General features: G+C 39.4%; 1 protein-coding gene across 2 annotated transcripts; it reads right to left on the bottom strand.

Annotated features, from left to right (window-relative positions):
• Nucleotides 1-586: 586 nt before the first annotated feature.
• On the bottom strand, nucleotides 587-23,302 carry LOC135466831 (protein dispatched homolog 3-like). Of its 2 annotated transcripts, none has more exons than XM_064744547.1 (11): nucleotides 23,158-23,302; nucleotides 16,251-16,720; nucleotides 10,768-12,722; nucleotides 9,891-10,115; nucleotides 9,120-9,245; nucleotides 8,754-8,912; nucleotides 6,872-6,995; nucleotides 5,805-5,932; nucleotides 4,250-4,327; nucleotides 3,723-3,893; nucleotides 587-2,887 (listed from the first exon to the last, which is right to left on the bottom strand). In XM_064744547.1, exons 2-11 carry the CDS (start codon nucleotides 16,357-16,359, stop codon nucleotides 2,459-2,461), a joined length of 3,504 nt encoding a protein of 1,167 aa, XP_064600617.1. In that variant the 5' UTR covers nucleotides 16,360-16,720; nucleotides 23,158-23,302; the 3' UTR covers nucleotides 587-2,458. The 2 variants fall into 2 exon arrangements, with proteins under 2 accessions (XP_064600617.1, XP_064600618.1); XM_064744548.1 differs by lacking the exon at nucleotides 23,158-23,302 and adding an exon at nucleotides 17,773-20,259.
• Between the last annotated feature and the right edge of the window lie 254 nt (nucleotides 23,303-23,556).

Here is a 23,556-nt window from a genome sequence, read left to right as displayed (position 1 = left end):
CCACCGCTTATTATCATCAAGGCTTCATAAGCAATGAGAAGATTGGGGTGGGACGTGGCGGGCGGGGGGAAGGGGGGAGGTGTTTTGGTCTGGTCAAGACATTCCCCTTTTGGAGGCCCCCACCCCCAAGATCCTGGTAGTAATATAACTAGGTCACATCACTTCAGGCTACAAGAAAACATACACCTACACTTCACTATCTATTTGGAGTCTCTGTACACGGCCTAGTGGTCAGCGTGTTACAACGACCCTGCGTAAGTCCAGTCCATACTGGCTTCCTCTCCGGTCGTACGTTTGAAGGTCTGGCAGCTACCCTGCGGATGGTCGTGGATTTCCTCCGGGCTGAACGTTGTCACGTAAGTGAGATATTTTTGAGGGTGACGTAAAACATCAATGAAATAAATCAGTAAATACTGTCTAATCTGCATATGCCGTCTGTGACGTGCAAACAGTAGTATGATGTTTTGTTTAGAAATACATCAGCAGATTTGTTAATTGTGACTAGAAACGTAGACCACTCATCGTCAAGGTTATCGATAACTGTTTTCTCGTACCACAAACAGACAAAAACTTCAAGTAATTGATGTAAATCTTAACTTACAAAAGTATTTTATTAAAAAATAAAGCACATGGTTAAAACTTGAAAGACATATACGTTATGTTTTAAAAGAAAACTTTCGGGAAACGTGCAAAAATTGCTTTAAAATATGACATTCAACGTGCACTGCATGGCACCACAAGTTATATACATGTATATATATTTAATCTATTTAATCTAACTATCACAAGAAAATTATGCTGAGCAATGATAAATTGTTACTTACTTGTCACCGGATACAAAATATTCATTGTTTACTGTGCTATCAAGCATTCAAGCCATAATGTTCTTGAAGGTGAAAAGGTGCTCCGGTGGACCCCTGCTCCTGTAATTACCGTCAGGAAGTAGCAGTTGATAACGTTAACGTGTGTCGTTCTTCGCTATCATCCTGCCAAAGAGAGTTACTGAGCAGGGGGCTGTTTCTCGAAGGGATCGTAACGTTATGCTTGTCGTAAATACCAAGGCGGCATATGCCGTCATTATGCGACGTCATAGTGACTAGGCCAGTGTAACGTTCCGACCCCTTTGAGAAACAGCCTCCAGGGGCTTGTGTCATGAAGTGGTCGCAAATTGCGCCTGGCGTAACTTTCACGACAACACAAATGCACTTGACTTAGGGCTTGTGGCTTGTGTCGGCATGTCGCTACTGTTGGCGACAGCTTTGTAAAACGGACCCCAGAACAGGCCGTTTGTAGGAATGTACACCGTCCACATTTGTACAACTCAATGCACTTACAAATGACACCCATGTTTGTCGCCCAATCCTTACACTACAACCTTACTAACAGCAAATGTGTATATGCATGAAAGCAAGTGACTGGTTAAGGCAATCACGTTTCATTCATTGACCCTCTCTCGCCCTTACGATACATTCTGTATGCACCATTTAGCCGCTCATGACGAGGCCGTTCATAATGAAGTCGTTCGTGATGAAGCCGTTCATGATGAAGTCTTTCGAGGTGCTTCTCATGAGCATTCACAGCTCGGTACACATGCCAGTACACAGTTCGGTACACAGGCAAGTGCACGGCTCGGTACACAGGCCAGTACATAGCTCGGCACACAGGCAAGTGCACGGCTCGGTACACAGGCCAGTACATAGCTCGGTACACAGGCCAGTACCGGTACACAGGCCAGTGCACAGCTCCGTACACAGGACAGTACACAGCTCGGTTCACAGGCCAGTGCATGGCTCGGTACACAGGCCAGTTCACAGCCCGGTTTACAGGCCAGTGCAAAGCTCCTTATACAGGCCAATACACAACTCGGTACACATGCCAGTAAACAACTCGTTACACAGGCCAGTACACAGCTCGGTTCACACGCCAGTACACAGCTCCTTAAACAGGCCAATAGACAACTCGGTACACACGCCAGTAAACAACTCGGTACACATGTCAGTACACAGCCCTATATTCTCTCACAAAGTGGCTTGTCAAGGAGCATATCATTTTAATACTCAATGGGTGAAATTCTACACCAGTGAAAATTCTGCAATGAACGACTCTCGACTAGAAATCTGTTGCCAGGTCCGTGTTATATAGCTTCCAGTCAAAACTGAGTGGCATAAGAGCCACCATCTGATGCAATTAACGGGCCACGTGATAACACAGTAAACAAGTCCATGTCGTTTAGCTCGTGACATAACCAGTAATCGTAGGCCTACACCAACTACGCATTGTATACAAAATTCCATTGACTTTTCAGGCAAAGTCCTTGATGAGAGTATGTCTAGTTTGTCGGTGGATTTGCTGATATCAGGCCTAATGCCAACATTTGATTCACACCACTGCACCTCTACCTTCTTATTCAACAACATAAAAAGCATCTAATGTAACAACATGAAAGCATCTTTTCATTTCAACCTGAAATCTTGAATTTTCCATGGGCAATCGGAATCTCCTGTGTTGGCAGACTCGCATTACGTGTCCATTTTCGAGGGTCACATGTACGACACAAGGCAATCAACGAACCAGTTCTTCCCTGTGGTCCACAGACAGCCATAATCACTGAGAACCACAATAATGAGAACAAAATAGAGAAGCCAATAGTTGTCAACATGAATACGCCAAACTGGAGCAGGAACTGAATTTCCGCGAAGAGCATGAATATGGAGGCGCCAGTCGTAGTTATCGCCCCTGACAGCACGGCGGTTCCGACAGTCTCCAGCATGTGCCTGACGCGATCCTCACGGCTGCCTAGCTCACAGCGGTGGTACGCCTCCGCCAGATGAACAACATAGTCCACGGAGAGCCCGACAACTAGGCAAAGATTCAGCGACTCCAACACCTGAAGTAGACAAACACACAACTTTTAGCAAATTTATGGAGTCGTTTCTCAATTTCATTCTACACGATGACATTCAGTAGCACAATGCAGAAACTTTCACATTTTCAGAACTAACGCATCGTGCACTTTTAAAATAAATACCATCAACTTAGGACAAATCTTAAAGGTTCGCGTCCATGCAAATCGTGGAACTATCACGAAAATTGACAGGTATCCGATATAGAAATCGGCATAGCTAAATAAGGTCATAAAAAGCGCTGTGTGTAGAAAGCTAAACAGTGATGAGGTCAGTGAGACAGACAGATGGAAACGTAAAAATGTTTTCATTTATGTTTAAAACATTTTTTAAGGAGATTTAACTTGTATTGTGAGCTTTATGAACCTTTTGAATCATATAGGAGGTGTTTTTCGCAAGAAGTTTTTCCTTCTCTAATCACAGCTTTAATGCAGGAGTAGCACTTATAACTCATGAGTGAAAGATTACTGAAGTATTGTCCTAAAAAATTCGCCTAAAAATGTCCTAAAAATGAGGAAAATGTTGATCTGACGTCAAAGTTCCTAACCACTGGCAGTATAGCTTATAATATATAAACGACATGATCATGACATTGGTGGTAAGGAGGTGTTAACCAAATTTACACAGCCTTAATAATTTTGAAACACTTTGCTCACAAAATTACGCACCCACCAATATGTATGCACAAACACATACAGACCCACGTACTCACCCACACTCGAGCGGATAAGTACAAACCAAGACCCATTTGCAACGTAACATAACAAATGAGCAATAACTTGAAATAAATAAAGAATTCAGCTGGTGGAAGACACTTACTCCTAGTCTCCACCCTGCCATGGGTATCATACCAATCACACATACGGTAACACAGCCAATCGTCAGTGTTGCCACAAACCCAATGATAATGTTCTGTGTAGTAACGATGAGAATGGGAAGTGCCAAGCTTAGTCCAATAGCAACGCCGTAAATGGCCGCGTTCGCCAAAGTCTGTAAAATCCAAAGATTAATGACTAGTTATATAGGTGTTTGAAAAACACCAAGTGTAGCAATTTATTTCCTCTGAAAGAGTCTGTAGGTTGTCTACCTTTGACTGAATTACGCGTTTCTTTCTGTTTTTAGGTATATTAAATTCAGATTCGGTATTTTGGTCTTATGCGTCGTGTATATATTAAATCGACCCTAGAGGTCTTTAGGAGGCACTTTAAATTTCGATCTTTCCGCCAAAAAGCTTTACCCTCTGCAACAGGTTTCGTAACCTCTTTTATCTGAATATTTTTTTTAATTTGAATAAGTGAAAACCAGAACACTGTTGTTTTACTTATATTTATCATGCATAGGTATACCTGTTGTATCCTCAACCAATGCCAGGTATTTCCAGTCAACTGGAAGCCGCGTTTCAGGGGATATGGGAGGTCTTTCAGCTAAAACACAAGGGGCACATTTTTAGAGTTCAACATGCAAGGTTAAGTAACATCATAAAAGTCATTAAAAGTGCAATCGTACAGATGAGTTCAATGAAAACAATAAATTTCAGACTATGTCAAAAAACCAACATAAACAACATTGACCAACATAGGTGCCAAGTTGTTGTTAACGATAAAAAAGCCAATAAACTTTACCAATATAAACAATAACGATTGCATCTTTCTAACAAATATGAATCGAAATTGATAATTTTATTTGAAATAATACATTTTTGCTTAAAATACTTTTAAGTTTTCTTAATGGCCATGAAATCTTTATTCCCAGCCCTGGGATCGCGAAGCGATCTCAAACTTAAGTCAAAGTTTCAAATCACTCTGATATTGTTATTTCCGATGTAATAATGGCAAAATATTGCATGCCAATATAAATTCTGGTTAAGATGTTGTAAAATAAATTTCAGCTATACTAATGGAAAGGAACATACCATATTTGGAAATTAAAAATTTGACTTAAGTCTTAGATCGCTTCGTGATCTTGGGGCCTGGACACTGATTTATTATAATGAGCTCACAGGATGTGAGCAATTCGTGTTCGCTCTTTTTGCTAAATTTAAGAACATTGATGAATTGCCTTATTGTGGATGTAGATAAGGAAATGTCTATATTGATCAAGAAATTTTTGACATCGATAAACGAATTGTCGGTATCAAATAGTGTTAATTTTTATTAATCCATTTATTTCATATCAGAAATTGCTTAAATCATTTCATAGGAAATTTTGCCTCAATAATCTCGCTTGAAATGTTGATTTTAGTCCTTCTCTCCATCATTTAAGATAATATAGAAAGAATATTTTAACCCTCACAGATAGTTGGTTTCACAGTACCGCCTCTATCTCTCATCTTGAACGATTTTTGCCTAAGAGGTTAAGGTGCTTGTCCTTCAGTCGCTATGGGTCACACGATACGTGGGTTTATTACCGTTATCAAACGAAGGGTTTTAAGGATCCCCAGCTTTCATTGTTCTTACATTTATCTATTTATTTGTCTGATCAGTGTTTTAAGCCGTTCTCAGGATATTTCACTTTATATACCATCACGACCAGCATTATTGTAGGAGGAAATCGGACAAAGCCTGGCGGAAAACCCCGTCCATCCGCAGGTTGCTGCCCGACCTTCCCATGTACAATTAGAGCTGGACTTGAACTCACAGCGACCGCATAGGTGAGAGGCTTCTGGGTCATTGCCCTGCACTAACGCGCTTACCACTCCCACAGTTCTTACATGAACTTTAGTGGAGAACATCAGTCAGTAAATATGACTGATGTTTTGAAAAGTCAAAAAGTATATTTTCGGGCATACACGCCGATTTCCTCCACCCATAATCACTGGCTACGATCGAGTAAGTTAAAAATTCTTGAGGATGTTGTTATACAACTGTAAATAAAAAGCTATCCCTCGTCAATTTGACTCACCAGGTCATTCATCAATGTCTCCCATCTCTCATAGATCGGCAGACCCTCCTGGTAACCCAGTGTGTTGACGTACATTGTGGTGTTAACTTCAACAGCGAAGTACTTTATCCCCGTGTTGTAGGAGAGTGCTGAAAGACGAATATTGTAAATAATTTATTTTAGAGTACAATGTGCCACTACATTCAACAGTGAAGTACTTTATCCTCGTGTTGTCGGAGAGTGCTGAAAGACGAATATTGTAAATAATTTATTTTAGAGTACAATGTGCCACTACATTCAACAGTGAAGTACTTTATCCCCGTGTTGTCGGAGAGTGCTGGAAGACGAATATTCTAAATAAGTTAGTTATTTTAGAGTACAATGTGCCATTGCATTCAATAGCGCATTACTTTATCCCCATGTTGTAGGGGAATGCTACAAGACGAATATCCTAAATAAGTTATTTTAGAGTACAATGTGCCATTACATTTAATAGCGAAGTACTTTGTTGTAGGAGAGTGCTGAAAGATTAACATCTATATTTCTTCATTCTTTCTGAGTACGATCGTTGATGACCACCGGTGGTAAATAACGTCAGTAACTGTCAAAGGTCAAAGGTCGGTGGTTTACTCCGAGCACCTCGGTTTCCTACACCCATATAATTGACCGCCATCGTATAGGTGAAAAATTATTAAGTGTGACCTTAAGCTACAATCGGTAAATCAATCAATCAATCAATGGCAATATATTGGATCCCATGCGGAAGGATCTTGCATATCTAAATATGTTAATATGTAAATTAGTGTATTTATGGAAATAGCATCACCTCTTCGGTCATTTGTTCGCCTGGCAGCCTCTGGCTTATGAGGTTTGAGATGGATACACGCGTATTCCGGGTTCACATCTTGCGATTTATCGTGTCGATTTATCAAGTTGGACTACTCGCATGAAAATAGGACAGATCGATTTCACAAATCGCTCCGTGAGAACGCGGCTTACAGTTGTTGATGACATTAAACAAAGATCAAATAAGTAAATAAATAATAAAAGATAAATAAAAAATAAATTGATAATATTAGTTTGCCTACCTCTTTGGTTCCTAAATGCTCTGGTTTCATTCAGGGTTACCTCCCCTATCAGTCCTCGATACAGGTAATAGTCCACGGAAGCCAGTTGAGTCCACGCACGACTTAGCCAATAACTAAGTGCCATCTAGGGAGCCCCAAATAAAATATAGTAAGTAATAAAACATATCATATAAATTGAAAATCAAAAAAATTGTCTTTTTTTAAAAAACATAATTGAAGAAACCTTGTTTACTGTTTAAAACAAAACTCTGTTCATTTATTTTTTATAATAATTTATAATTACTATAATTATTTTTAATAGTTCTAAATGACTACAAATCTAGAGGTAAAACTTTTTTTTGCAGAATCAAGCATCACGGTAGAAACTATGTTTGCAGTGTTTTATGCCATCATTTAAAACGACATTCCTTTAAAGTCAATAACTACACAGTTATTATTTCACAGTGGCGTCTGAAGGGAATTAAAGGTGTGCGGGTGGTTGGGGGGTGGCTACTATCAAAGCACACACGGCAAGGGTACAAGGGTCGCCCCGGCCCCGGATGCTCCGTGACTCTTGGCTGCCGTAGATGAGATCTCAGCCATTTTGGGGCACCGAGAGATGGGATCTGAAGGGTATAAGCTGAAAAACTGACATGCTGAAAATGACTGTTTTAAAAGCTGACCCCAGCACATAAGGCGAGAGTCGAGGGGCCGCTTAGACTGCCATATACTTGTTCTAGAGCTAGCATTAAAAGTGGAGACACAGAGACATGTTATTCGAAGAGTACGTAATACAGGTATGGTTAACAAAATTTTTAAAAGTTCAAAAAGATTAAAAATGGCAGTTTAAAATCTACCCAAGCATATATGGGTCTCACCACTTGAAAAGTAGGGGTGTATTGGGACCCTACCATCCCTCACAACCTCGGTTCCGACACCACTATTTTATATCGTCCTGGTGGTCTCTTTGGCGACTCGTCTTCTACTACTGGACAGTGGATAATTTCCGTGATAGTTTTGTCACAGTGTTCTAATACAGAGCTTCTGTTTTAAAGATATTTCATTATCAAGGCTGGTTCGATAGTGTCTTTTCATTGTTGAGGTTCTATTGTATTTTGTGTTATTGTCAAGGTTGCCTTTTTTTAGTGATTTTTTCGCTGAATTCGTTCTCTTTCAATATTTTTTATTGACGATGTTGTGTTTCATTATTTAGGTTGTTCTGTGACAGTTTTGTTGTCGAGATTATCCAGTTATGTTCTATTTTGTCGAAGTTATGTTACAATGTTTAACACTATAGGTAGTTCTGTTACAATATTTTTTTGTTGAGGTTATTCTGTTGCAGTGTTTGATTGTTGATGTTGTTCGGTGGTGGTGTTTGATTGTTGATGTTTTGTTCGGTGGTAGTGTGTGATTGTTGCGGTTGTTCAGTGGTAGTGTTTGATTGTTGAGGTTGTTCTGTGGCAGTGTTTGATTGTTGAGATTGTTCGGAGGTAGTGTTGTATTGTTGAGGTTGTTCAGTAGTAGTGTTTGATTGTTGAGGTTGTTCAGTGGTAGTGTTTGATTGTTGAGGTTGTTCAGTGGTAGTGTTTGATTGTTGAGGTTATTCTGTTGCAGTGTTTCATTGTTGATGTTGTTCGGTGGTGGCTTTTGATTGTTGATGTTTTGTTCGGTGGTAGTGTTTGATTGTTTCGGTTATTAGGTGGTAGTGTTTGATTGTTGAGGTTGTTCAGTGGTAGTGTTTGATTGCTGAGGTTGTTCGGTGGTAGTGTTTCACAGCTGAGGTTGCCCTGGCTTTTTGTTGTCGAGGTGGTACTGTTGTAGTGTTTTGTTGCATTTCTTGGTCATCACCTCCCTGCTTTAACCAGCCTTTATCATAAATAGCATCTTGTCTTAGACAGTGTACCTCTAGCGGACGGGTGAAATTCATTTTGTTCAGGCTGGGGTAAATCCTGGCGTTAGCTCTGACGATGATCTTCATGTGCTCGTCCGTGAACGGAAAGTCAAAAGTGACGTTTTCTGGGTAAAAACTCTGGCCGTTAAAGAACTTTTTGTACTTTTCTTTCTGAAACAAACAGCAAATGGAAACTGAACTGTAAACTCCAATGCAACTTCGGCGGTATCGTCAACCCCCCCCCCCCCTCCCCCACCCTAGCCACAAAAGCACAGCTTAAATCGTTAACTGAAAAGAACAGATGTATTCTCGTGATATAAGCCCTCAACATCAATTATTAACGTTAATATGGTAGACGGAAAATAATGTCGAACTTACCCAGAAGAAATCCTGCGCCGCTTCCATGAAGCATGCAATTTCCGGTTGATTGGTAAAAAGGTTTCGTCTGATGTGGAGGTCATCAATCTGCTCATCTGTGAGGTTCCGCAATCGCTGACAAAGTCTCTGTAATAACCAGCATTTGAAACCATCTAAATTGATTAGCAGCTACAATAACAAGGGTTTGAATCTACTATTTCGTAAATGTTTGACAATACTTCACAATTAGAATACAACATCTCGTAACTACATTTTACTTTATTCATTTATTTGATTGGTGTTATACGCCGTGCTCAAGAATATTTCACTTACATGTATACGGCGGCAGCCAATATTATGGTGGCAGAGCATTTTAGTTTAAATGAGTTGAATGAAAAGTATACATTCTTTGTCACTACACTTAACAGTTCTTTAAAGTAGCCTCCGATGTCCTGTATCAAACCTTCCTGAACGTACGGTATTATTAAGATATAAAGCCGCTCCATGGATTAGGTAGTTAAAGAGTTCGATATAGCTGCGAATGTCAGGCCGTTGGCGAGGCCGTGGGTTTCCCCGGGCCCTGCCAGATTTCCTCCCACCACAATGCTGGCCGCCGTCGTATAAGTGAAATATTCTTGTGTACGACGTAAAACACCAATGAAATAGATAAATAAATAAATCAACGGTTCATTCTCATACAGCGATTTTCATGTTTTCAATTCTATACAGACTACAAAGTCATGATGTAATATATTATTATCATCTTGGATTATGTCCTGAAGAATACGGTACCAAGACAGCCGCTTGTGTTTCAATGGATCCAAATTCAAAGTGAGGGTCAAAGACAGGCTTTCCTCCGCAGACTTTAGAGGACTTGAAGTCACACGAAGACATATCCGCTTCTTGGAGGCCCCAAACGAGCTTCACCGTGGTCAAATCTCGGGGGTTTGTCGCAAATGAATATGCCCTCAGCTCTTGAGCACGACCGTAGTTGTGACTGCTTCTAAACATTCGTACCTGAGGGAAAATACAACAAAAAGCATAATTTAAATGGATAACTAGCAATAAGTATTATATTGGCACAGGTATCTGTCTAAAAGTTTTACCATTGGGAAAATATGTATGCATTAACGTTGTGAAATCGCACTAAACTATATTAAAAAAGAAATGAATGTATCTTCTTCATTTTCATCAAAACAGCTGACGAAATTTTCTGTATAAAGGGAATGTTGCAGTACCTCCATATAATGTAAAATTTTTGACCAACTTGGGATAAACAAATGTTTTTTATCGGTCAGCTCCCGAAGACGGTTTTGAGGGCATAAATCACGATTAAATAAATGTTTAGGCATAGGGAAATGAGATTTCATGTCTAAAACATCTATTCACCGTCATTCAAAATTGAATCCTTCGCTCTAACCCAAAATAATGTTATTATATGTTATTACGCATAGGTTTCTTTATTTATGTGCTCCATTTATTTTTAACACTTAATCTTCCATTGAACCTGTTAATTATTATTTGAAAGCAGTATGATAATTAGAATAATAAAAATTGAAAGTATGTATTTATACAGGATATACAGGTATAGGCCTAGTCATTGTTAAAGGATTTGCTTGGGGCGTCAGATGCATTCGTGCACAATTAAGACATATACATCTTTACTTACCTGTCTCTTGTCCGGCGCTAACTTTATTGCATACACCAGGAATACAATGAATACTGCCAGGAACAGCACAGGTACGATGATCTTAGCAGGCAATGACGTCACCAGATTGTAATAAGTGGATTTCAGAAACTTGGTGAGGCGTAACATTATAAGACTGTGTCCTATTTTGTGGGAAGATGAGTTTTGTGACGCATTGGGTGAATTGTCAGAATTTCCGGTCCCAGTTGGTAATTCATTACCGAAAAAACATGCTCCATTAGCACAAGACTTGGAGACATCGTCTACATGTGTTAATGGCTGATTTGTGGTCGTTATACGACCATTTGTAACCGGTGACTGTGTTGGCACATGGGCATCAGTGGTAGGTATATGGACATCAGTGGTAGGTATATGGCCATTTTTTGGCATATGTGCATCTTTTGTTGATATATGGCCGTTTGCGCCTGATGGTGCATCTGTTGTTGGCATATGGGCATCTCTTTTCCTTATATGACCATTGGCGACCAATTGGTAATTTCCAATGCCTGTGTTCGATTTATCAGTTTCTGTGAGATATAAATTGTTTTGCATTATCTTCTCCGGGGTATATGTGAGCGCGGGTCTTCCGGATATTTCCTGAAATCCTGTATTGACCTGACCGAGGGTGTCATTTGTCTTTTTTGCTCCTCTTCCAGTCACAAAATCAATTCCACTACAGAGTAAGGGAAGCACTCTTAAACTATAAACTACCACAACAGTTGGGAAAAAGGTGATGACCGATATGTAATTTACTAGTACTAACAGGCCTGAAAATATCCCAAAAGTAGACACAGCTAACAAAGGCGAAAGACCGCTAACTAGAAACGCCGCCATGGTGGTAAGAGACGTGGCGAGCATTGAACGGGTTGCTCGACGGTAGGTGGCTGCTAAGCGGTGAGCATCACTAGGAAATGTTTTGGTACAGTTCAAGCGCCACATGTCATAAAATATAAAAACATCGTCTGCTCCAATGCCTAAAATGATGAATATTGAGAGCAAGTGGAAGAATCCAAAGTATGTATAGCCTAGCGCAAATCTATAAAAGAGATTCACTCCCAGGAAGCTGGTGCAGATACTAAAACAGGCCCAAAATGTGATCCATAAAGACTCGGTGTGCATCAGCATGTAGACAAATATAAACACTTGGCTTCCAATGGCGAGACGAAGGTCTAAAAACGCTTGGTCGTTGAGATCCAAGCGGAATAATTTGTTACTGATATAATTAATGTCCATTTTGTCTTTGTAGGTTTCCACAATATCTTCCAGTTCTGGCTGGAAAATATTCTTGAGGAAATTCGTGTACTTTGGTTTCTCCTTTATGGGGCCATCGGAGTATGTAAGAGGTCCCCCGATAGGGATGCGCGTTCTGATGACTTTGGACTGTGCACTAGTCTCTGATATCACACCGTCCGCGCTGACCAGTTCACGGAAGTCACCCTTAGTCTCGTTGTAATAGCTGGCCTTATGTAGCACACGGGGGACATTAGAAAAAGTGGGATCTTCGAAGGCCCTGTCAATATGTTTGAACGAACCATCGAAGAACCTGAGGAGAGACGTAGGTTTCCAGCATGTCTGATCGTATTTCACCTGGCAGAACGCATTAGTGTAATTCTCGTTATTATATAGCCTTTCCTCGATGTCTTGGATTAGCATCAGATTAGCCGGTGTCAGGATATTATCGCCATGTTGGTAAATCATCTCCACGTAGTCAAAGGCGTAACCCCGCGGCCACCAGGGCATGTAACGGCTGATGATGACCCGGGTGAGGTGCTCCGGGTATTTGTTCCGGGAATCCCATGCCAGATCCCGCAAATGGCTCGTTTCCGTGTTCAGAACGATGGGTAGCTGTTCAAAGTCAAATGCAAACACGTCATCTCCTCGGATGAGTAAGCCTATCGTGGTTGCAAGCACGGCCAGGTGAAATGACAGGGCGAAAACTGAAACAAAAGAATGAAACAAGTGGGAATGAAGGAAAACAGTGAAGTGTGACCAAACAATGATAAAAAGTTCTGTGAAATATCTGAAAGTAGGGCAAAACAGTGTGGTGGATAGTTTAACAAGAGAATGGTGAAAGTACTGTGAAATGTTTGGCAGTGAAATAAAACGGCAGATTGATCCCTGTAGTAAGAGACCCATGTTGAAAGAGATCCCATGTTGACAGCATGGTGAAATATGCGGCAATAATTTTATAACAGTGGGGTAAAAGCTTAACAAGAGAATGGTGAAAGTACGGTGAAATGTTTGGCGGTGAAATAAAACGGCAGATTGATCCCTGTAGTAAGAGACCCATGTTGAAAGAGATCCCATGTTGACAACATGGTGAAATATGCGGCAATAATTTTATAACAGTGGGGTAAAAGCTTAACAAGAGCATGGTGAAAGTCCGGTGAAATATGTGGCAGTGAAATAAAATGGCAGAATGAAGAATGTAACAAGAGATGGGTTGAAGAATATTACAACATAATAGTGATTTTAAAGTGAAATATGTCACAATAAAACACTAGTGTTACAGTCCTTCCCCTGATGTTCTTCACTGTCATATATTTCACACTATATAACATTTACCCTTTATGCTGTTTACTTTACTGTGTGAGTTCCGTAGCAAAAAAATGGGAAATTCCATTGAAAGGTGTTACAGTGAATTGAAACAGCCCAGTAAAGACTGTAACAAAAGAGTGGTGAATGTCAAATGAAACATGTGACAGTGAAGAAAACAGCGCGATGAAGACAGAAACACGAAAATGGAAATAGTCCCTTGAAACATGCTAGGGAGAATGCCGTTACAAGAGAAATAATTTGACAGTGAAGAAAACAGCAGGGTAAAGATCGTACTATGAGAATAGTGAAGGCACGGTGAAATATGTGAAAGTATATGGTGAAAAATGTGAAAGTAAGATAAAACAGCAGGGTGAAGATACAGTGAAATATGTCACGGTAAAGTAAACAGCATAAAGGGTTAAAGGCTATATAGTGTGAAATATATGACAGTGAAGAACATCGGGGGAAGGACTGTAACAGAATGGTAAAAGTACAGAGGAATATACGGCAGTGAAACAAAACAGCAGTAGCAGAAGGATTACAACATATGTTTAGTTAGACACGTACCTTCGAGGGGAACAAAAGGGTGAAAGAGGCAAAAATAACTTTATAAACCATAATTGTGCAAATATGACAAAACGTGCTCTAAAATGTGACACGGTCAGCTGTTAGACGTTAACAAATACAGGGAAGCAGTATGCCATACTTGAAACATGATAATCTCACATGCCGCAATGTATAGGGTTACTCAACAAGCAAAAGGAATGCTTCACTGTAGAATCACATCACCTAATATCACGCATCCAGTGCGGGAATGTTGAGGCCAGGTGTTTTCGGCTTGTTTCAGTTCGTTTATTTATTTATTAAATTGTTGCTTGACGCCATAATCAAGATGTTTTCATTTATAGGGATACAGAATCGATTCGGATTGGCTATTGTAAGGGACAAGCAAGTCCAGGCAATGCCTTGCCTGAGTTGAATTTTAGGTGTGGTACATTTATTCAAGAGTGACCATGGCTGCAAGATTTAACCCAGGAATTTAGATTTAACCTCCGCAGTTAACCAACCAGCGTCGATTCTGTATCCCCTTAAACAGTGGAACATGAGTCAGCAGGGTAAACCACCGACCTTTGGCCAGTTACTGACAAACTTTCTCATATGAGATGTACAAATATGCACACCATATTCACGGAGGAAAACAAATGGCCTTCAACGAACGTTTGACCCCAATCCACTTCATCATGACTAACTTCACAACAGTCTAAATGCTGCATGGTTACAGAGTATAACCTGGGCATTTAATAAACGAACTTTCAAAATTTGCTACGTAAATGGCGTCGGAAGTCAGTAATTGTTTTCAGATTTTCTTTAGCTCCAACCGGGAATTAAAAATCTTTCATTTGAAGTGTCTCCAATGATTATTTTTTTTAAACATTATGCATATGATGACGTCATTATATCAGTATGTGAATGAAGTATGTTTTCTGTAGAGCAATAGGTAATGAGTCCACTGACTAGAGTGCAAAACATTTTTGGAGCATATGCAAATTTACTTGATTATGCGTTTAACACCTATAAAGAACGCATGTCCAGTGTCAAGGATTATTTTTTTTTTAATTTCGCTTGTGGGATCGAGTTATTGACGGAAGATGTTATTATACATGTACAAACTTCAGTTATCAGTGCAGAACGCTTTTTTGTGGATATGACATGGAAAAGCAGATGCACTTCTGTTCACATTTGTTACCTGTAATGCGTCCACTTAACCTTCACGTTTTTGTTACACAAAATACAGTTACACGAGTCTAGTAAGAGTGATCGTATATGCATTGCAACACAGACAAAGGACGCCGCGGATTCCCGTTATGTGTTAAAATGCCGCCAATATAAACTACAAACGTATAGAATGATTTAACCATAATCTTAACTTAGTATTTTAATCATTCTTCACAGGGTGTTTCTATTTTTCCACACACCATGTTGGTGACAAATGCTCTTCAACGAACGTTGCCGTGTCAACATAGATAGGAGTGTCGTTGAAAGCTTGTTATGACCTGGGTTCCACAGTCAGTGCAGGAGAGAAATAAAATCTACTAATTCAATGTCCAAGATCGGAGTTGAACAGAAACCCCGTGTTAACTGGCGTTGGAAAGACAAGCACCATGGACATAAGTAAAAGTGTTTGGCGAAAATGATGGTACTTTATAGGAAACCTTTTTTCGACAATTGATATCTATGAAATTCCCTTCTATAATTCAACCATTAAAGAGCAATTCAAATCAGACACAAAATATTGAAGATAATAATAATAATATTAATAATAAATATATCAGATTCACATTTCACCATTTTCCTTTACTTAAGTTGTTCCATTAATTAAATCTGTGGTTCAACAAAATTTTAGCTTTAAATTTAGATGCCAAATTATTCTCTGAGCGCTAAACAACAAGAACAAAAAAACAAGAACAAGAAAAAAAAAACGGTGTCACAAAACGCGTTACGCATGGGAAATTCTCATTATTCGGGTAATCAGATAGACGAAAAAAAAAGGGGGACAAACATTAAGTTTATTTACTGATGTGGAACGCCAAATGGCTATAGTTCTGTCGCACCGTGCTTTGCCCATGTAGGTGTATAAACGAAATGTAGATGGTATTTATGTTGTGCACATATGTATTAACCGTGCAAATGCAGTGTAGGGCTCCTCATATAAACAGTCTCAACTCAGATCCCCACTCCATTCACCAAAACTGAGAACATAATAAAGGTATAAGAACATAATAAAGTTTCGTTCCCATGGAGACTAGTGACAAGCATTTGCTTGTATAAGGAAGCAGGACGTACTAGTTGAATATCCTGTTTACACAATCTACCACACGTATGACCTTCTGTACACAAAGCAATCGTGATCTGGCAGGTATACTTACGAAAACACAACACTGGAAAACGGACGAGTATCTTGAATATAACACAAGGTTCTTGGATGGGTTTGGGTTCATGCTGGTTACAGTCCTGTCGGGAGGAGGGCCCCTCCATGGCGACTGCCGCTGCTCTGTGACGGTGATACGACAGACTTGGTGACTCGCTTCAGTCCAGTACCCAGCCACATCGAGTGTACCGCATGACTTGGCGTTTTCGACAGGGCGAGAGACCACACCCAGCCGCTCTTACCCTGGCTTGCAGAGTGGAGATTACCTGCACAGTCCTGTAAGGGGTGCGGGGAGAAGATTTGCGGGCGTGTGGATCAGAACAGGGTGTAGACAGTAATGGCAGTTGGGGGCTATGTTGATCGGTGTCTGTAATGTCTCCTCCTCCTCGGTACTGCTACTTGTCTATACTGCTCTTTGTCTGTACTTCTCCTTGTCCGTACTCTTCTTTATCCCGGTTTAGGAAGAAACTGAAGCCAAGCAATGTGATCAGTACGAGACAGACAAAGCCGAACTACCTTGTGAAGACTAGTCACCCATTCTACATGTACGGTCTACCACTCTTGTAAACCTGACCTTAAGGCTTAGTATGTTGAAATAGGCGAGTTCGAAAATAGGCGACAAATCAGACAAAAAGGCCTTTCAGGGGATCTTTAGACTGATCTGGTTACAACCTAAGCAAATCATATTGACTGTGTCCCACTATACTTATTCATGCTACACCATTATATATATATATATATATATATATATATATATATATATATATATATATATATATATATATATATATATATATATATAACGCTATATATATATATGAAGATAATAATAATAATAATAATATAATAATAATAATTATGTGAGCAAAAAAGTGATTAGATACTGACAAGTTCTTTTTCTTTGGATCCAGCATTCATGGAGTTATGTAACACTAGCACCCCTTGCGAAAATTTTCATTTCCCAAATATTTACCCTTAACTTAAGTTTGATCGTAACACGAAGAAGTGCATAAGACCAATGTAGGTCTCGGTAGAAGTTATAGGTGTTATTCACACAAGGTTTAGCTGAATCGTATCCAAGCGGTGACGTCCACAAACAAAGTAGATGTGTCACTGAGGATCTAACAAGGAGTGTGCTAACTCCATACGAATACTGTGGAGTCACTTATGAACAGCTTAACCTCCTGTACGAGTTGATTTTTCCCACACCCGCCCCCTGTGAAGACCTGTTAATAATGAATGCACATGCCTGGGAATTTTCATCCTATACTGTTGTAGGTGTAATGTCCTGGGTTCTGTAATAATGAAATGATTATGCTCGTCTACCGAAACCAGTAATCAATCTATATCCGTAACCATCTCATGCCATGTGTTTAAGGATCCCAGGCATTGCGCACGCGTGCACTTCTAACTGCAATGTTGTTTTACGTACAAGACACAAATTTCAAAATACCTACATCGCTCACTTAAAAATATAACAGTAAGGCAATGTTCTATGAAGCATGCCCATTTTCCCTTACCTATTTCCTTTGGTATTTTGCTTGAGATAAACTTGATTTGATCCGCCTGCAGGATATTTGTTTTGCAATTTCGTATCCGGATGTAATTTGCAATTGCATGTCCTGGTATGAGGTGGTTAAAACTCAAAGCAATACAATACTCGTATAGTGTAACTAATCCGCGAACAGTGTAGACTTAATCAGTTCAAACCACAAGTCACTGACAATTAAGGTCACGTGTTCGACTCCGCTTATGGTGACTCGCCTGCACTCAGCCCACAGCAGGGAGGTATGCCACGTGCCTGTGCCTAATTGCCAGGTTTGGTGGATTGTTTTCCAGATCGTCTTATAAATAATGAACAGGACGTAAGATGCAAATGGCACAGATAAATAATTATTTGACGTCACAACACACTTGCCGATTCATTGCGGGATGGGCATTTGTGTCCAGCTAGCTGTAAAAGAATGATGCACTTGAGGTTGTATGAACGTAAACTTAAGAAGTTCATCGGATGATACTCATTAACTACTCTATCCATGTGCACAACATTGTCATTGTTTTATTTAAGAACACGATGGTGTAAGAAAGTAACAAAATTTCCAACGAAACGCCAGTGACTTGTAGGCTACAGAAATACCAAAAAGTGGCATTTTTTCCACGGCCCGTTCTGGACGTATCTTTATAAAAGGGTTGATAAACACAAATTTAAAAATTTAGCGATTCAACTGAGGCGTGAAACTGCAATTACCAGTATTATGTTCGTCAGCTCATTTAGAAGAAAGTGTGACATTTGCTGTTTTCTACGCCGAGGGACATTCGTTTATTGGGAATAACAGAAAAAAAGCATTAAATAAGGAGTGAAGATATTGTTGCCCTCTTTTTTTTAATGCCTTGCATTGGCAATATCAGTGCCAATGTTTTTGTTTTATCTAATTCTACTTAAACCATGGTTGGGTGTAGGTTGCTACTTTTTAAAATACACCTCTACATAAATGGTTATATAATAAACCCTTACAGAGGTATATTCACAAGAGACGGTATTTCATTGGTACAGTAAAAACAAATAATCTGTTAAGTATAACAGAAAGTCTAGTGTGATGCTAGAATGTATCCTGTTGTGACAGTGTATAACACAATATCGTACCATATTCAACATAATATCCTGTTAGTGTAATACCTTCGCCATGTTGAATTAATTGAATATGTGTGTTATATTTAACGGAATAATCAGGTGCAATAGCAGAATGCATTCTAGCATCACTTAGATAGCAGACTTTCTGTTAAATTTAAAAGACTATTTTTTTGAGAGTAATGTTTGAGCATTTGCTAAAGTTCTATTACACTGTCGTCGCCACTTTGGCTTTACTTCCTAAAGCCGGGGACACACTAGGCGGACTTTTTCTCTTGTAGGGACGAACTTAATCGCTCGCGAAATACGCTGACGATAATCCCCAGCATAATTGCAGACACATTAGGCGGATTTTTCTGTTGATCGTCGTCAGTAGGTTACGTCATAACCTAGTAAACCATGTGACACAAACAAAATGTCACAGGTCAGAACAATTCCGCGTTGTTTGATTGGTCAGCTCGATCGTCTCGGTCGCCGAAATTCGCTGGAGCGGACGCACTACACGGACCGAGTTAAATCGCCTGTGTATTTCTTCGTTAGTATCTGACATTTGTTGCAAACGAACTTTTTGTTGGGGGCGGACAAGACAGCAAACTACGCCGTCGGCGGCGCGGACTCACTAGGCAAATTTTTAGAACTTCACAAAATACGCCTACACAAGCTAAAAAAATCCGTCTAGTGTCTCCCCGGCTTGTGGTATAGTCTTTTATATATAAGTAGTAACTACAGATTATTAATTGTTTGATACGCATATTCAGGTTCATCATGCAAGTTACTAAGCGTTTTATCTTTGCATAATTCTAACTCCAGTGCTTGCACAGATTACACTGTTGGTATGGCTAATTTTGGTAAAGTAATTATTCAGTATGTTAGCTTTGGCAACCGCCATTGTTTAACAGTCTGAGTAAATCAGTTGAACAGTTGTGCAGTTGTTTCAAACAATCTTTGGCTATTTCCACTATGTTTTTCTGGCAACACTGGCTGTTGTTATTTCGTTTACATTTGCCACATGCTTTTTAATTATTTTTTTTTTAAATTAAGAGATGAAACGTAATTCTGATCTATAATTTGTGATTTCGAGATCTATGTGACTTATTTGGTGAGCATTTAAAAAGTTTCAGTTTCATGTTTCATGATAATATTCCATGCTATATGTCTGTCAGGTTAACGCTAATTATTATAATGGATGTACATTAAAGAATGCACAGCCTGTAAATCATCACGAGAGTGGTTTGGGGAAAGTTTTCAAACAAGAGTTGGGATGTTTCACTTGTACAAGATTTCCGGTTATATAGCATCAGACGTTCCTGTCCCACACCATGTATCTATACTATGTCGGTATGCCGTGTCTCTCACACAGACACTGGGTGTATACCTTAAACCATGGTACAGAAGGGCGTCGTAGAGAACCTTGAGGAATTTGGATCCACATGCTGATCCACAAATCCGACGTGGACATTTCCTGTGACGAGGCACGAAACTTGATCAACGGGCATGACAGAACATGTAGTCACCTAACCTAGGTGTAACAACACAAGGAAACCGAACTCTACAGATCATCGAGGTCAGACTCAGAACAACGCTTATACGTCACATCATTTTCTGTTTTCATGTAATAAAGAGCTCGTATTTATTAAGCATCTTAAGGCTGAAGTCATAAATTGCAAGTCATTGAAAGCCAAACTATGAACAGGAAAGAACTCAAACAGTAGTTGGCGCATTGTTCTGCAGTGAAGAATCAGTGTATATAATTAAACCTCATAGAGCAAAACATTTTAATTATAACAGTGTTTGATTTTTGTCTTAAGTCTTAAGCCTTAAGACGCTTGATAAATATGGCCCCAGGCAGATTACAATTAAACGATCGACAGCCAGAATATTTCACATTCTTTTTGTCATCTGTGATAAACTTTTGAATAAAGAGTATTTTTTCAATCGCTGGATGGCTGCGACTGACATGCCTAACTGATTGGGCTGCATGATGCTTTAAATCTAAAGGTTGTCAGTTATCCGGCAAAGGGAGCTTTATAACTCAACCAATAAACTTGACTGCCTTCATGGAAGTCCAAATTTTTTGAGCACGGTGTTAAACTGCAGTCATATACTATGCAGCGAACCCAGAAAATGTAGCAAATCGTTCAGTTTTTATGAGCTCTGGGAATAATTCCACAAAGACATTTGTCAAAATTTAAAGCGTTGTTACAATGTTTATTTTTGGAAATGGAATTTGAAAGTTTGGCACATTTGTCTTAAGATACCATTGATGAAGTGGTCAAAATTCTAATTACAGGGCTCAAAAATAAGCTCTAAAATCATATTTCAAATTTTGACTGAAGTTAAAACTGACTTTGTGAAATCGGCCCCTGATTACACCAATAGTGACACACTACGTGTAGTGCTAGCTGATTCATACGGAAGCACTTTCAGCCCAGTAATATACAAATTCACGTCTGCTGTACTGCTCTGCTTCAGCAACAAGAAAAGAATTTTCAGATGTCATGCCCCATAGTTATTTCTTCTTGCCACTTTATATAGATGCAAAGTAATAGTCATTTCTGCCATACACTAAGCTCCAGATCTTGTGTATTGTATTAACACAATTTTCACATCTCTTTGGATTATTTGGAACTTTGGAGTATCGGAAATCCTTTTTTGCATGCTGTATAATTGATTTTCCCCCCAAAATAGTCACGAAGGTCACAGCTTTGCTATGTTTTACTTAATATTACATACGTAAGTATTTCTCCATCATGAATCGATTGATTGAATGATTAAGGCTTAACACCTTGCTAAAGAACTTTTCACCTGTTTCTGGTAGGTTTATGGACTGAGGAAACTAGATTGCCGGACGTTACCCAACGCTTTGGTCATCTGAGCCAGCAGGGTCCCCCCTGGAAAACTGCTTTTTGTCTCAGTTTGAAACTGTTTCATGATACGTAGGGCCTTAATATCATGAAACGGTTTCACGAAACTTCCCAAATTCAGTAAATTGCATATGTTTGAAGTCCGAAAAACTTGTCAAACACTGCTTAAATTGCTTAATTATTTGTTGTACAGATGTTGCTCAAGCAAATCAGTTTTGCTTAAGAAAAAGAACTTAGGAAGCGTAGGGTTAACAATTCCATTAACGACCACATATGCGTGTATAACGTATGTTAATACTTTTGACGGTATTCCTTTAGTTCGGTTTCACGATACTTTGTTTGTTATATACTAGGCTTGGACTAAGCGAAAACCGTGTCAGCGCATAACATTCAGAGACACGGCTGTGTAAGATGTCGTCTAACAGGACGTAGGGTTTGATATTTGTCAATGAGCGACACTGTACCAGCCACAGACAATTACAACCCATGGATAACACTTTCCTGTTCACTGATGCGAATTAGGCAGGACAAGGAATAATTGTACAGAAAATTGTGTACAGCGTCACTCACCTGCTCTCTATACAGCAGGATACAAAGCAGGCGAGAAATGATTCTCACTGATCAAAAATAGTGCTACATGGCTCCTATTACACGACAAAGTGTACTCGCACGAGAAACAGAAGAGAGAAATTATTCCCATCACCAATTAGATAAGTGGCAACTTGACCTATACCTAGTTTCCGGTTAATGTAATGGTGAGGAAAGTATCAGGTCACAGCGACATGGTTGCCTGGGTTCCAGGAGAAACAATAACTGTTACAAACGGTGAAAAGGGTGACAGTGATCCTGAGAGATAAACTTTTCTCGCGAGATTTACTTACTTATATATTTGATTTGGGTTTAGCGCCATACTTAAGAATATGCGACTTATATATTACGATGTACACTTATGGCCCTATTACAAGGGACAAAAGTGTGACACAAGATATAAACACAGGTTTATTACAGGGCCCTTTAGTTTCCGTTATAATAATCCAAAGCGTTTTGTAGATAATGTCCAGACGACATATGGATCCAAGGAGAATCAGGATTGAAGCAAGTCGTGTCTGTAATCCATATAACAACAACGGCCTTTTGAAGGTACTCTATGTCGACATGAATAATAATATAGTATCAGTAAGATTTATTATCCTTCATTCGGTCCTTCTTTACGCCACACTCATGATATGGGTCTTATTTCATGGCTGCCAAGTTAATAGGTAAACAAAACCGGACTGGAAACTCAACCTACTCAAGCATGTTTGACTTATGTGACGGTTGCCAGGTTAATATGCAAAGAAAACCGTATTTGACTTATGTGACGGCGGTCAGGTTAATGCGTGAAGAAAACCAAGCCTTGAAAATCAACTTACCCAGTCATATCTGACTTGTGTGACCGCGGTCAGGTTAATATGTGAAGAAATTGGACTTGCTCAATCATACCTGACTTTTGTGACGGGGTTCAGCAGAAGAAATGAGCAAACTGGGCCCTGTCTGTTTTACCCAAGATGAAATTTGGGTACGTCCTCTTTTGACTGTTTTTATAAGAGGGTGTGCCAAACACGGATCTGTCCCGGTACAGCGTATATATCCGGATGGTAACCCAGGTATATATATATATATATATATATATATATATATATATATATATATATATATATATATATATATATATATACTTACTTGCGCAACTTGCGATTGTCCCAATATGGCTGTACTATAAATAGGCGAGCACTAGGACCACCTTGCCTTAACAGTGAACAAATGATTGA

Source organism: Liolophura sinensis, chromosome 6, assembly GCF_032854445.1.
Source record: "Liolophura sinensis isolate JHLJ2023 chromosome 6, CUHK_Ljap_v2, whole genome shotgun sequence".
NCBI lineage: Eukaryota > Metazoa > Mollusca > Polyplacophora > Chitonida > Chitonidae > Liolophura > Liolophura sinensis.
The sequence above is the reverse complement of the archived record's forward strand: the minus strand, read 5'-3'. Positions and strand labels throughout refer to the sequence as shown.